This window comes from Dreissena polymorpha, chromosome 4 (genome assembly GCF_020536995.1).
Source record: "Dreissena polymorpha isolate Duluth1 chromosome 4, UMN_Dpol_1.0, whole genome shotgun sequence".
Classification (NCBI taxonomy): domain Eukaryota; kingdom Metazoa; phylum Mollusca; class Bivalvia; order Myida; family Dreissenidae; genus Dreissena; species Dreissena polymorpha.
This window is the reverse complement of record NC_068358.1, coordinates 123236799-123251319: the sequence shown is the minus strand read 5'-3', so window position 1 is coordinate 123251319 and position 14521 is coordinate 123236799. Positions and strand designations below refer to the sequence as shown.

At 36.6% G+C, this 14521-nt stretch overlaps 2 protein-coding genes across 6 annotated transcripts in view; both read left to right on the top strand.

Moving 5' to 3' along the window:
- The window catches only part of LOC127880216 (restin homolog), a 114399-nt gene extending 104228 nt beyond the window's left edge, over positions 1-10171 (top strand). For all 5 annotated transcript variants that reach the window (XM_052427494.1, XM_052427491.1, XM_052427492.1 and 2 more), the window contains one exon: positions 2514-10171. In XM_052427494.1, the coding sequence (XP_052283454.1) occupies positions 2514-3507 (994 nt within the window). In that variant the 3' untranslated portion in view covers positions 3508-10171. The remainder of the gene's footprint in view (positions 1-2513) is intronic.
- Positions 10172-12906: 2735 nt separating this feature from the next.
- The window catches only part of LOC127880218 (uncharacterized), a 41183-nt gene continuing 39568 nt past the window's right edge, over positions 12907-14521 (top strand). The window contains exon 1 of the mRNA XM_052427496.1: positions 12907-13024. Within this exon, the coding sequence (XP_052283456.1) occupies positions 13010-13024 (15 nt within the window). The 5' untranslated portion in view covers positions 12907-13009. The remainder of the gene's footprint in view (positions 13025-14521) is intronic.

Here is a 14521-nt window from a genome sequence, read left to right as displayed (position 1 = left end):
CCATTGAGCCAATTTCAACTAAATTTCATGTGGAGCATCCCTAGGTCATGGGATAAAAGAATTGTTAAAAAAAAATTGATCGCATAACCAAGATGGCCGCCATGACCATATATGGTAAAAACCTTAAAAAATCTTCTTGTCAAAAACCGCTCATCAGATTTTCAAAAAATTTCACAGGGATGACCTTTGAAGGCTCCCCTGAAAAAGTTGTTCAAAGAAATTTGATTCGTCAAAAAACATGGCCGCAGGAGCTCGTTGAACTTGGCATGTTTATTCGTTTTTGCCTATTTTGTGAAAACTTTAAAAAATCTTCCATATTTTTTGTCCGATCCTTTCCAAATTTGCACAGTGTCTTTATATCAATGAGGACACAAACCCTACAAAAAATGAGCATTATTGGTCCATGAAGTACAGAATTACCTCCCCTTGAATTGAGAAAATGGTGTTTATGCAATGAAGTACAAATTTTTCATCCAATTCTTTCCAAACTTGTAAGGATTTAGCATGGTTCAAACAAGGGAAACAACTACGGTTTATGCATGTTCTTTTTATTACAGAATTGCCTCCCTTTAATTCATTCAAAATCTCATTTTACAGCAGAGATTCCAAATCTGACCTGTAAATGAGCCCCATATTTACTGCCAGTGCTAGGTTACCTTTTCCCATTTGATCATTCTTAAGTATTGGTCTTGTAATGCTGCTACTGCTTCTGCTACTGCTACTGCTACTATTACTACTACTACTACTACTACTACTACTACTACTACTACTACTACTACTACTACTACTACTACTACTACTACTACTACTACTGCTTCTACTACTACTGCTTCTACCTCTACTACTACTACCACTACTACTACTACTACTACTACTACTACTACTACTACTACTACTACTACTACTACTTCTACTACTACTACTACTACTACTACTACTGCCACCACCACCACCATCACCACCACCACAACAACCACCACCACCACCTTCTACTACTACTGCCACTACTACTACTACTTTTACCACTACTACTACTACTACTACTACTACTACCACTACTACTACTACTACTACTACTACTACTACTACTTCTACTACTACTACTACTACTACTACTACTACTACTTCTACTACTACTACTACTACTACTACTACTACTACTACTACTACTACTACTACTACAACTACTATTACTACTACTACTACTACTACTACTACTACTACTACTATTACTACGACTACTTCGCCACCACCACCACCACAACCACCACCACCACCACCATTCACAGTGACAACAAACGTATTCACACAATGGCTGCTACTACAACTTAAAGCCCATATAGGGGGGCATGCATGTTTTACAAACAGCCCTTGTTTCTATGGGATTTTAACCACAACTGTTCATGTTTATCACATATTTTTAGGTCACCTGTCATGAAGTGACACGGTGAGCTTATGTGATCGTGTGATGTCCGGCGTCCGTTGTGCGTGCCTGCGTGTGTATGTGCGTCCGTCCGTCAACAATTTGTTTGTGTAGACAGTAGAGGTCACAGTTTGCATCCAATCTTGATGAAATTTGGTCAAAATGTTTATCTTGATGAAATCCGGTTTGGGATTGTATTTGGGTCATCTGGGGTCAAAAACAAGGTCACTAGGTCAAATAATAGAACAACCTTCTGTAGACAATAGAGGTCACAGTTTTCATCCAATCTTTATGAAATTTGGTCAGAATGTTTATCTTGATGAAATCTGGGTTGGGATTTTATTTGGGTCATCTGGGGTCAAAAACTAGGTCACTAGGTCAAATAATAGAAAAACCTTGTGTAGACATTAGAGATCACAGTTTTCATCCAACCTTTATGAAATTTGGTCAGAATTCTTGATGAAATCTGGGTGGGATTGTATTTGGGTCATCTGGGGTAAAAATCTAGGTCAAATAAATAGAAAAACCTTGTGTTGACAATAGAGGTCACAGTTTTCATCCAATATTTATGAACTGTTGTCAGAATGTTTATCTTGATGAAATCTGGATTGGGATTGTATTTGGGTCATCTAGAGTCAGGAACTAGGTCACTAGGTCAAATCATAGAAAAACATTGTGTAGACAATAGAGGTCATAGTTTTCATCTGATCTTAATGAGTCAGGTGAGCGATTCAGGGCCATGATGGCCCTCTTGTAATGATTTTTTTTTTTGTTAAATGAAGTCTTCTTTGCAAATATCCAGTTTAGGCGGAAAAGGTTGCTGTGCGCACATGCATTAAACTTGTTTTTCAAAAGCATTAGATACTTTTAACCTAATATTTGAGACTACAACTTTCAACACATTATGATGAAAATGTTTTGTGACTTATTTTGAGTCTGATTGAAAATATCAACATTTGTTGGATAGCTTTAGGATAGGCCTTTCACTTCCAAGTTTTCTGTTGACACATTTTATTAATAACATAATTTGTCAACATATATTGGTTGTGCATACACATTTTTGGACAAGAACATTTTCCACAAATTTCAGAGTCCTTCATGAGCGATGCCAGAGTTTGATGAGGAAGTACGACAAGGAATCGCGAGCAAACAAGCGCCTGTCCATGGATTACGAGGAGCTGATGTGGAAACTGTCAGAGTCATTCACCGACCCTGACCTGGGAACCCTGGAGTTGTACCAGAAAATGGGAATGTCCCCCACCGGTGACCTGACTTCACCCGGCCTTGGCAGAAAGTTGAGAACGCCGTCTAGTTCGGAAAGCAGTCCCTCCAAAAGTCCTGCCACCAGAAGGACTTTGTCCTCAAGTGCGGACGATCGGGAAGAGAAAAAAATGAAGAGACGTTCTGGAAATTATTTAATAGACGAAATGAAGCACAGGGCCACTAGTCCTCTTGCAAAGCAAAGTGCGCAAAACCCACTCACGAAGTCGTGGTCAGCGGGTAGTGGTTCTCTGTCTAGTTCGCCGACATGCTCGAATGGTCGTCATGGCACCGCCATGTCCCAGTCCTGGTGTGTTGAAATGGAAAAGGATGAGAACCAAACCCAAGCAGCCGTCAGCAAGATTCCTAGAAGCAAATCCAACACAGATAAACAGTCTCATGGGAAGTCAGTTTCTCCAGAAGTAAGTGATAGATTGAGAACTGAACAAGTTTCTGTTTCGAAAATGGAAACGGATAATTCCAATTCCAACAGTGTCAACGGCGATGTGCAGACGTCAGTTCAGTCTGAACTCGTCACGTGCAAGAGTGGAGAATCACCACAAAAATCAGAGCCAAAGGCTGTCCCAGAAATGGGGCCATTGTCGGAAAGTGACCATGTGTTCAACGAAAAGTTCTGTGTGATGAATAATAAACATGCCAATGCTGATTCTGATACAAATTACTCTACCTCTTCCATTACTTCTGTCGACACACTTCGATCTGAAACTCTTTCCTGCCCACCTTCAAAACTGCCAGTAAACATTGAAGAAGAAAATGACACAGGATCAGCAAGACGTCGAGGTCACACAGAAACCACTGTATGATCTTTTTTGTATTGAACAAACTTTTCGTTTAAGTAGTTACAGTGTATGTGTTGAAAAGCAATTACTGCAAGACCATTTTTATTTGTAAGCATAAAATGTTGCGGGGGATTTTCCCCCAGACTCACAATTTCGTTGACATGTGAATTCTAAGATATCTGATTAAAAAAACAAACTTTGGAATGTTTGTCAGTAAGTCATGTGTACAAGTGTATGTAATGCATGTCTAAGATCATTGGTAGTGGGCAGGGGGGGGGGGGGGGCGGTCACTTTGGTGTGCAGGCCTTGAGTATCACGTGCCAATTAACTTGTCCATTGTTATGAGGTGATAGTCAAAACATCTCTGTTTTTTACGTGCTGATAAACTCCCCAATTGATAAAATGATGGTGAACAGATAAGCAGGACTGAATCAACATTACTGACTGTTAGTAGCGTAGAAGTCAATTTTAAATGGGTCTGATTGAATTAATCATGGCCAAACTGAGGAAATTCTTACCTCTATCCATGTCAATTATAGAATGTTTGAGGAGTATTGATTTATAATTAATGTAATCAAATTATTTTGCTTAGTTTTCAATTAAGCTTTATTATACCCCCACAAACAAAGTTTAGTGGGGTATATAGGAGTGAACCGGTCCATCGGTCGGTCGGTCTGTCTGTCGGTCCGTATTAAGTGTCCGCTCTCTAATTCAAGTAGTTTTCATCCGATCTTCACCAAACTTGGTTAGAAGTTGTATCTACATGATGTTTAGGCCAAGTTCGAACATGGGCCTTGCCGGGTCAAAAACTAGGTTACGGGGTCACTTAGTGCGTTTTAAACATTCAGCATGTTGTCCGCTCTCTAATTCAAGTAGTTTTCATCTGATCTTCACCAAACTTGGTCAGAAGTTGTATCTAAATGATCTTAAGGCCAAGTTCAAACATGGGCCTTTCTGGGTCAAAAACTAGGTCACGGGGTCACTTAGTGCTTTTTAAACATCACAATGTTGTCCGCTCTCTTATTCAAGTAGTTTTCATCCAATCTTCACCAAACTTGGTCAGAAGTTGTATCTAGATGATGTCTAGGTCAAGTTTGAATATGGGTCATGCCGGGTCAAAAACTAGGTCACGGGGTATCTTTGTGCGTTTTAAACCTGACCATGATGTCCCCTCTCTAATTCAAGTAGTTTTCATCCAATCCTCACCAAACTTGGTAAATGATCTCTAGGACAAGTTTGAACATGGGCCATTCCGGGCCTAAAACTAGGTCACGGGGTCACTAAGTGCGTTTTTTAACATTCAGCATGATGTCCGCTCTCTAATTTACATCCGATCGTCACCAAACTTGGTCAGAAGTTTTATGGAGATGATCTTAAGGCCAAGTTAGAACATGGGCCTTTCTGGGTAAAAAACTAGGTCAAGGGGTCACTTAGTGCGTTTTAAAAATTGAGCATGGTGTCCGCTGTTTTTTGTGAAGACGACATGCAAAATATTATGTGTCAATGCGGCATGTGGGGGTATTCGTCACGTCTGTGACAAAGCTCTAGTTTCAGTTGAATAAATGCATAAAACTGTTTAATTCAGGTGATAATCACACATTGTCATCTTACAATTGCATATTTGTCTCCTGCCGGTGAAACCGGAGGGGAATTATGGTTTGCGCTCTGTCTTTCTGTCAGTCAGACACACTTTTCTGGATCCTGCAATAACTTTAAGTTATTCATATTTTTTCATGAAACTTGTAACATGGATAGAGATTATGCACATCATTTTATTTTGTTCCTACATCAAGAATTATGGTTGCTATGGCAACAAATAAATATAAAAAATATATATAAAAAAAATTACTGACAATGGGGGAGTTTCACCGGTAGGGGACAATATTGCTTGGCAATCTCTTGTTTTTATTTGTTTCCCTGTGATTATAATACATTAGGAAGTTGAACCTCCACATTTTTAGCTCGGCTGTTTTCGGAGAAAACCGAGGTATTGTCTTAGCCAGCTCGTCGTCCGCGTCATGCTTAAACCTTAACATTTTGTTGAACATTGGCTCTCAAATCAAAGTGCTTCAACCTACAACTTTGAAACTTTATATGTAGCTGCACCTTGATTAGTTCTACATGCCACACCTATTTTTGGGTCACTAGGTCAAAGGTCAAGGTCACTGACCTCTAAAAAAAATCTGACAAGCTTTCATTTATTCAAAACTGCACCCGCAGCCAAGCGTGGCACCCGTTAATGCGGTGCTCTTGTTTTATTTGGCTTCATAACTTATTATTGATTGTCAGCATAACTACTGACCAGACTGCAGGAGTGTTCAGGCATGTTCACATGATACCGCTCATATAACCTTTGATTACTTGTCAAACTTGGATGTTCATGATGATTGGTAATTTTTTTCTATTTTTCCATATATGCACAAACAATTACTTTAATTATTATTCTAGTAAATACTCCCAATCACCAAAGTGAAATGTTTTTATGTCCTCCACCACTATAGTGGGGGACATATTGTTTTTGCCCTGTCCGTTGGTTTGTTTGTTTGTTTGTGTGTTTCACAAACACATCGCTTGTTTTATAATACATCACAGACCCTATTTAGATTCAAAGTTTAGATATGGGACCTGCAAATTGCTTTATGTCATTAGATGTTCAAAATATATATATCAATCATAAGTAGGGGCCCCCCCCCCAACAAAAAAATAGTATGATTTACAATTTTGAAGGTACGACAAGTCCCATCTACATTGTATTCACAGGAACTTGTAGTTAAAAGTAGTAGCGGGCAAAAATCCCTGTGTGATACTTGTTCTTCAGGAGTTAACATGAAAAATTATTCAAATTGTCATTTTCAATGGGACCAATATGTAAATTGTGTTATTTCTCTTTAATATATGTATTAATATGTATGTGGCATGTTTCATTATTGTTTAAATATAAATTGTACCTAACAGATGTAATTAAGGTTAAAATTCCTGTGATGCTTATAGGTTTGTTTTAGTCGAGCGGTATGTGTGAGTTTACTTTACAAAACTTTATGATTTACCTGGAATACTGTGTATAAGGATAACAGGTCTAGGATACAAGTGTCTACAGTCATTTGTCAAGTTATTTGCCACTTTGATTTAAATATAACCAAGTGGGAATTGAAATCCTAACATCATTTTGTATTTAATCCTGTTTATGAAAATCTTCTATTTCTATTGTTAAATATTTGTTATGCGTAGTTAACTATAATAGATGGTTTGGTATTTCATGTGAATGTTTCATCTGTGCTGTCAGTGTCTGGATTGAATATGCCTTAATTATTCACATCCATGAGTGCTTTTGTGTTCCAGTCAATTGTGCATTTTGATTTATGATCTGTGTTGTTTCAAACTACAAATTGAACATGGTTATACAATTTCTAGTTTAAATTATTTATATTTTGAAGTTCGTGATCGATGGCATTTGTATTGTTTAACTTGAAAATGTATTTAAATGCCCTGTAAAATTCTATATATATGCAAATGAGTGTGTTCAGTTATTTGCCATCGTAATTGTACCTGTAAATATTTAATGAAGGAATATTAGTTGGAACTGCCTTTTCCACTTTGTGTTTTGCTGACCTGGACAATTCAATGTGCATCATCTATTGCGCAGTATTTGTTGACATTAGCTACGGTTGCAAAGTTGCCAATATGACTGCAACTCTACATGCCTTAAAGGGAACGTCAATCAGATTGAAGAACAAAAGAAAAGTTCTAAAATACCGTATTTTTTTTACAATTATTAGATTATATTGATAAAAATATCACGAATTGTATATTACACTACTTGAAAAAGTTGTTAAGTTTTCATATTTTCAGTATATTTGCTAATAAAAGTTTACTGGGTATGTGATCCAGGTAACTACCAGCTAACTATAAATAACGCAAGTAGATTGATCATCATTGTCACGTGGTAAACCCAGGAATGCAAATTGTGCATGCGAACTGAATTGTATCTATTTTATATATAAAATGATCAATCTACTTGCGTTATTTATAGTGTGTATATCGTTATGTCACCTATTTTCGTGATGTTCTTTTGATTTCACATCGCAAAATTTTTTTACCGAATATACTAAAAAAAATAACTATTTTCAAGTAATGTAATATACCAGTAGTGATATTTTAATTAATATAAACTTATAATTGTAAAAAAAATACTGTATTTTAGAACTTTTCTTTTTTCGACAATCTGGTTTATCGTCCCTTTAACTCTAGTGTAAGTGCTGTCAGTGAAAGTAACAAAATAAAAACATGGAGAAAAAACATAAATAATATGCTTTTAAGGAAACAAAATAAGAATTTCACGTTTTACCTGTGGAACTTTATGATATTTTATGGACTGAACAATAAGAATAATCATGATTTTGTTAATCAGGCTGTAATATTTGTTTGCTTTTAGCATGACTTTTAAAGTAAATGTAAGCTTTCAATCTCACCATGTTGCCAACATCTGATTCTTGTGCCCCCTTGTTATGAGAGGGAGGGATATAGAAAAGCCATTGCTCTTCCGTCTGTCCCACTTTTTTGTGTCATGCGTAACTCAAACATTTGTGCTAGAGAGATATATCTTTGCAAATGTACTAACTACAATATAAACTGGGCATCTCCATATTAGCGTTCTAATGTTTGAAACATAACCTGAGTTGTGGGACCTTGCTCAGAGAATTTGTTTTTATGCCCCCGGATGAATGATCGGGGGTATATTGTTTTTGGCTTGTCTGTCTGTCATTCTGTCCCAAAACTTTAACCTTGGTCATAACTTTTGCAATATTGAAGATAGCAACATGATATTTGGCATGCATGTGTATCTCATGGAGCTGCACAATTTAGTCTTGAAAGGTCAAGGTCATCCTTTAAGATCAAAGGTCAAATATATGGCTTCAAAGCGCAGTAGGGGACATTGTGTTTCACAAACACAGCTCTTGTTTAACTAGTGAAGTGCAGAGTTAAAAAAATATTGCTGTCAGAGGGCTGAAACTTTATATGCATATTAATCACCATAATTATGAACTTGTGCATCTTCATATTTTCATGAGCAGCTTTTGACACAACTGATGAAAAATTACATTTGTTCACTTGTGTAACGTACAGCTTAAAAATTATTGCTGCTGGAGGGACGATATTGTCAGAACATTCATACCAATTTGTGAATTTGCGCCCCTCCATATTTTGTTTCAGATGTTTTATACAAAACCTGAGACTTGTAGGCCCTTTTTAACCCTTTCCCACTCAGAAGCAAAGTGAAAATTGCTATGTGCAAACAGCATACAACCAGAACAGTCTGCGAGTAACTGGCAGTCAGTTCAGGCTCTATGCTGTTAGCTGCTCACCAGTATCTAAAGGTTGCAAATAAAACCTTTACAACTTGAATCTAGTAAGAAAGGTCTTTATTTACATTTAACAACATATGCATCAAAATACGTATCTCAGTGGTAAGGGGTTAAGAAAAACAAATACCTACATATTTCTTTTTTTCTTTCTACAGAATGTGAGTTTTAAGATCAAAGCAGAATGAAAGGGAATCAGTGTCATACGCACACATTTCTAGTTTTTCAAAAGTCATTTACTTCAAAATCACACAAGTTATAATCATGAAATTTATAATTTACTTCGTCATCAATTGGTGCATTAATTTGATTGAAACTAACTGGTAGATATATTACGAAATGTATTTAGGTTTCTTAGAAGGGGCTTTATAATTTAGCAACCGGGTTTGAAGTGTGCATATAGTGTTTGTTATATAGTTCAACGGAGGCAAGTCCTGGGTAAACCAAGTTCCATTCTTGTGCAAACAGTGTCATCCTAGATGACTGTGTGCAGTCTGCTGTCTGAGTTATCTGGGTATAATACGTGTTAATTTAACCCATTTATGCCTAGCGTCTAGAAAAAAGGCCTTTGCAAACAGCGTAGACCCATATGAGACGCCACATGATGCGGCGTCTCATCAGGGTCTGCGCTGTTTGCTTAAAGGAATTTCTGTAAGAAATATTCTTAATATAGAAATTAATAGACTAGACATCCCTAATTTTGGAAAAAAATGATACAATGGAGAAGGATGGGAGAGTCCACTAGGCATAAATGGGTTAATTGTGTTCAAACTGCTTCAAATAAGTCTCTTTACACCTGAATTGAATGAGACCATACCGAATGGGGAAGACATTATGCTTGCAAAGCTAACCGGATTTCCCTAGACATGCCTAATATACAGGTGTCTATATGAGCCGCGTTCTGAGAAAACTGGGCATAATGCTTGTGTAAAGTGTCTTTCCAGATTAGCCTGTGCAGTCTGCACAGGCTAATAAGGGACAACACTTTCCGCTTTTATGACATTTTTCGTTTAAATGAAGTCTCTTCTTAGCAAAAATCCAGTTTAGGCGGAAAGTGTCATACCTGAATAGCCTGTGCGGGCTGCACAGGCTAATCTGGTACGAATCTGTACGCACATGCATTATGCCCAGTTTTCTCAGAACACGACTCGTATGGTTGCCTGGTGTTCAATAAATGTACAGTTGTAATTAATTCAGATTATGCACTTGAGATTTGAAATGAGAATAGTTACCGTTTATTTATTAAGTTTCATTCATTAGAAATCGATGTTGTCAGTTTCTTTTTCAATTTGCATATTGAAGTATATTAAAAGTTGTCCAAAAAGGATTGTTTGAGTTTGCTATTCCTCTCTTTTTAGTGGGCATTTGAATATAAATTGTTTAAGTTAGCAGCATGAATTAGATCATTAACCCTTTCAGTGCGGGAACCGAATTTTAAAGGCCTTTGCAAACAGTTTGGATCCAGATGAGACGCCACAGAACGTGGCGTCTCATCTGGATCCAAACTGTTTGCTATTCTGATAGTATTTTTTGAAAAAAAATCGAAGAAAATGCTAATTTTAGAAATTCAGCAGACGACATTATAGCAGACGACAAATTTCCCAGCATGCAAAGGGTTAAAAAAAATCTTCATATCAGATGGACTAGTCCTCCTGGATTAGTTTACGCACATGAAGCATGAAGTGTTTATGTTGATAATCTGTGTTGTTGAGCCACAACATTGGCTTCAAACCAAATGGCCCCCTTAGGCTTAACGCTCAGATTACTTTTACCAATTGAAGTCAAGTTTACCAAACATTACACTAAAGGCTCTTGTGTAATTTTTGTGTAGTCATTAATTATAATCGTGTTAGTCAAATAACTTTAAGATTTTCTTCTCTGAAATTTATTGATATAGCCCAACGCTATCAACAGGTTTGTATAAAAAGTAGTCTAGGAACTCCCGGAAGCACGTGAGTTTGGTTCACGGTCGCCATGCGGGACATGTGGGGTTACCTCCGGTTACTCCGGTTTCACGCACAACACAAGACAACACCAAAATGAAAAAATCTTTCAGTAAGAACTAAACAAGAACCATGGGAATTGTTTATTGTTATCTTGAAAAGTATCGAATTACTAAAAAAAATATTTTCTTTTAAGAGAAATTTATTCGGCTGTATTAAGAGTCACTTTACAATACTTACATCTTTTATTTTTGAAGTATGATCAAAGAAATACCGGAAGGTGTGCGCAAGACACAACGTTATCATTTCTGGCAAACACATTATTGCTTGATAAACGATTAAGTGACGTTATGTCAGAACAAAGTAATTTTTAGCTCGGCTGTTTTCGTAGAAAACCCGAGGTATTGTCATCGCCAGCTTGTCGGCCGTCCGCGTCGTGCGAAAACCTATAAGAGACCGTTAACCGCGATTGACGAAAACTGAAAAGTTCTCAAATACCGCATTTTTTTACAATTGTCAGTTTATATTGATAAAAATATCACGATTGGTATATTACATTACTTGAACAAAGTTGTTAAGTTTTCATATTTTCAGTATAGGTACCAGGTGACTACCAGTTAACTATAAATAATACAAGTAGATTGATCATCATCGTCACATGGTAAACCCAGGAATGCAAATTGTGCATGGTTTGTGAATTGTATATATTTGATATATAAAATGATCGATCTACTTTCGTTATTTATGGTGTGTATATCGTAATGTCACCTATTTTCGCGATGAACTTTCGATTTCACTTCGCGAAATTTTATTACCGAATATACTGAAAATATTAACTATTTTTCAACTAATGTAATATACTAGTCGCGATATTTTGATCAATATAAACTAATAATTGTAAAAAAATAACTTTATTTTACAACTTTTCTTATTTGGCAAATCGCGGTGGACGGTCCCTTTAACATTGGCTCTAAAATCAAAATGCTTCCACCTACAACTTTGAAACTTCATATGTAGCTGCACCTTGATGAGTTCTACACGCCACACCCATTTTGGGGTCACTAGGTCAAGAAGTCATTGTTACCTCTAATAATAAAATAATAATAACAAAAAACATCTTTTGACAAGCTTTCATTTCTTCAAAACTGCCCCCGCAGCCAAGCGTTGGCACCCGCTATGCGGTGCTCTTGTTTACATTTGCCTTTGAAACGTTTCAAATAGTAGTTTATTTATTGCAAAGTACCGGTACTTTAAAAACTTATACATGTACATGATAAGTTACCGTCCGAACAAATTTTCGGTCAGTATGGAAATACAACAGGCATACTTGCTTAATGGTACCCTTTTTATTACGGCATTAAACAAACCTTATTTGTTTTCAAATGATGATCTCGATCAATAGATTTGTGCGAACAGCAATTTTTCAATCATGTTTTGACCCGCCTAACAAATGCTTGTTATAGATAAATGATACCCGTGGTTATGTTCATTGGAATTCAGATGAAATTTATTGTCGCCTAATGTAATCCAACATTTAATGGTAACCTGACGGCAGCTTCCATGTAAACATCAGTTCCGGGCGTCATGGAATGGTTGATCGATCTTGATTTTTCTATTGTTTATTATCCATAGAATCAGCTTTCAATGATGGAAAGCAATGAAATATTCATCGAATTCAAAATGCTTCGGTTAAACAGAAATCGAAGGAGTGTTTTCACTACAGAGTGGTTTTTATGTAGATACCGCGCCATTTCAATAGTTTAACAATGGACCCGCGTTAGCAAATTGCTTGAATAAAAGTCTGATTACTCAAACTAAACCAAAGTGGTACGTAATCATTTTATGGCAGCCATGGTATTTTTAAGTACAGCCATGTTGTAACATTTCAGTTCTTGCGAAAAAATAACAGTGCTAATTAAGAATGGCTAACTGAATTAGCTTGAATTCGAAAATAGTCGCTAGAAAATACGCCATTAGATATTAGAGCAATATGCATGTGTACTGGTCGTATTTAAAGGTGCATAAATAGCAGTTTTAATTTCACAATTCAAAATTTCTGTTGTCTTTTGTTGCCGTTTCCACGAGCGATCCCTCGAGACGGAAATATAATAAACGCTTCGCTTGGTTGGAATTGGCTACATGAATATTTCATAAGGTGGGTAGAGTGTCGTCTGCCGAACCGGAAGAACGACATATCTGGCGGACGATCGGAGAGGAGCAGACATGGCAACCGTGGCTGTAAGTCGCTTTTACTTTTCTACGCTTTCTTTTTAATCCTACCTTTATAATAATGTTCAATTTCATCAGAAATCATATGCATATAGAAACATTATTGCTGATCGCGTTTCTATTGTATTTATTTAACAGAACTACGGTGACATTTTCGTTCCATTTATTTGATACAGAAATATCAATTCAGATGTTTAATTTAAATAATCGCACAGTAGCATTCTGCTCATTATCGTTTCTTTTACATTTTGTTATTTGAATAGGATGTCGAGGTTTATAGATCTTACAAAAAATTCAGAGAATCGATGTAGAATCTTTGATTATTAAACTGAAACATCACGCGGCAATACATGAGTGCTATTTCATATTAAGGCAAATGATAAGGTGATAACGTGGATATCTGTCAAAATATTAAAGTGTTTTTTTTTAACAAACATACTGATCCGGTTGCTATCAAGTTATTTCTCGGCTTTTTAACGCGTACTTGTCACTCTAATTTTGCATAGATACCAAATAGATTTTTTATAAAATGCTTTGCCAAACCGCATATCGTTGGCACATTTTGGAATAAAACGTTCCGCGAAAAATGACGTCCATTACGAAATTTTAAATGGACCCGAGATAACAATTTTTTTAGACCTATGGAAACTTCTGTCGTTATAGCGGAAGTTATTATTCTAACGAAATTGTTTTGATTATTTAAAGTCAGTGTACTTAAAAGGTATAGTTTTCAGTTGAGAAGAATATTCCGTCTTTTCATTAATATACGGGGGCTAATAGTTTTTACCACTAAATAAAATTATACACACCTATATAAAAAGCGCATTGGAAGCTCGAAAATATGAAGGTGTTGTCAATTTTGTGCATAACGTCTGAATGTTTATTTCCTTTTTTTAACCCATTTATGTCTAGCGTCTAGAAAAAAGGCATTGGCAAACAGCGTAGACCCAGATGAGACGCCGCATCATGCGGCGTCTCATCAGGGTCTGCGCTGTTGCTTAAATATTTTTGCTTTAATATTTTAAATATAGAAATAAATATACTAGACATTCCTTGTTTTGGAAATACATTGATCCAATTTAGAAGGATGGGAGAGTCCACTGGGCAAAAATGGGTTAACCAATTAAAACAGCAAACGTCAATAACGACAGGCCCACCAGAGACAAACATTTCCATATCAAACCGCTGATAGCGTAGAAAGGCTGTTAGCAAGAAATAAGAATAAAAAATAAGACTAGTTGAGTTGCGTTCTGAGAAAACTGGGCTTAATGTATGTGCGTAAAGTGTCATCCCAGATTAGCCTGTGCAATTCGCACAGGCTAATCAGGGACGACACTTTCCGCTTTTATGACATTTTTCTAAGCAAAAATCCAATTTTGGCGGAAAGTGCCCTCCCTGATTAGCCTGTGCGGACTGCACAGGCTAATCTGGGACGACACTTTACGTATATGCATTAAGCCCAGTTTTATCAGAACGCGACACAATGGGTGGTTAAAACGAACGTCA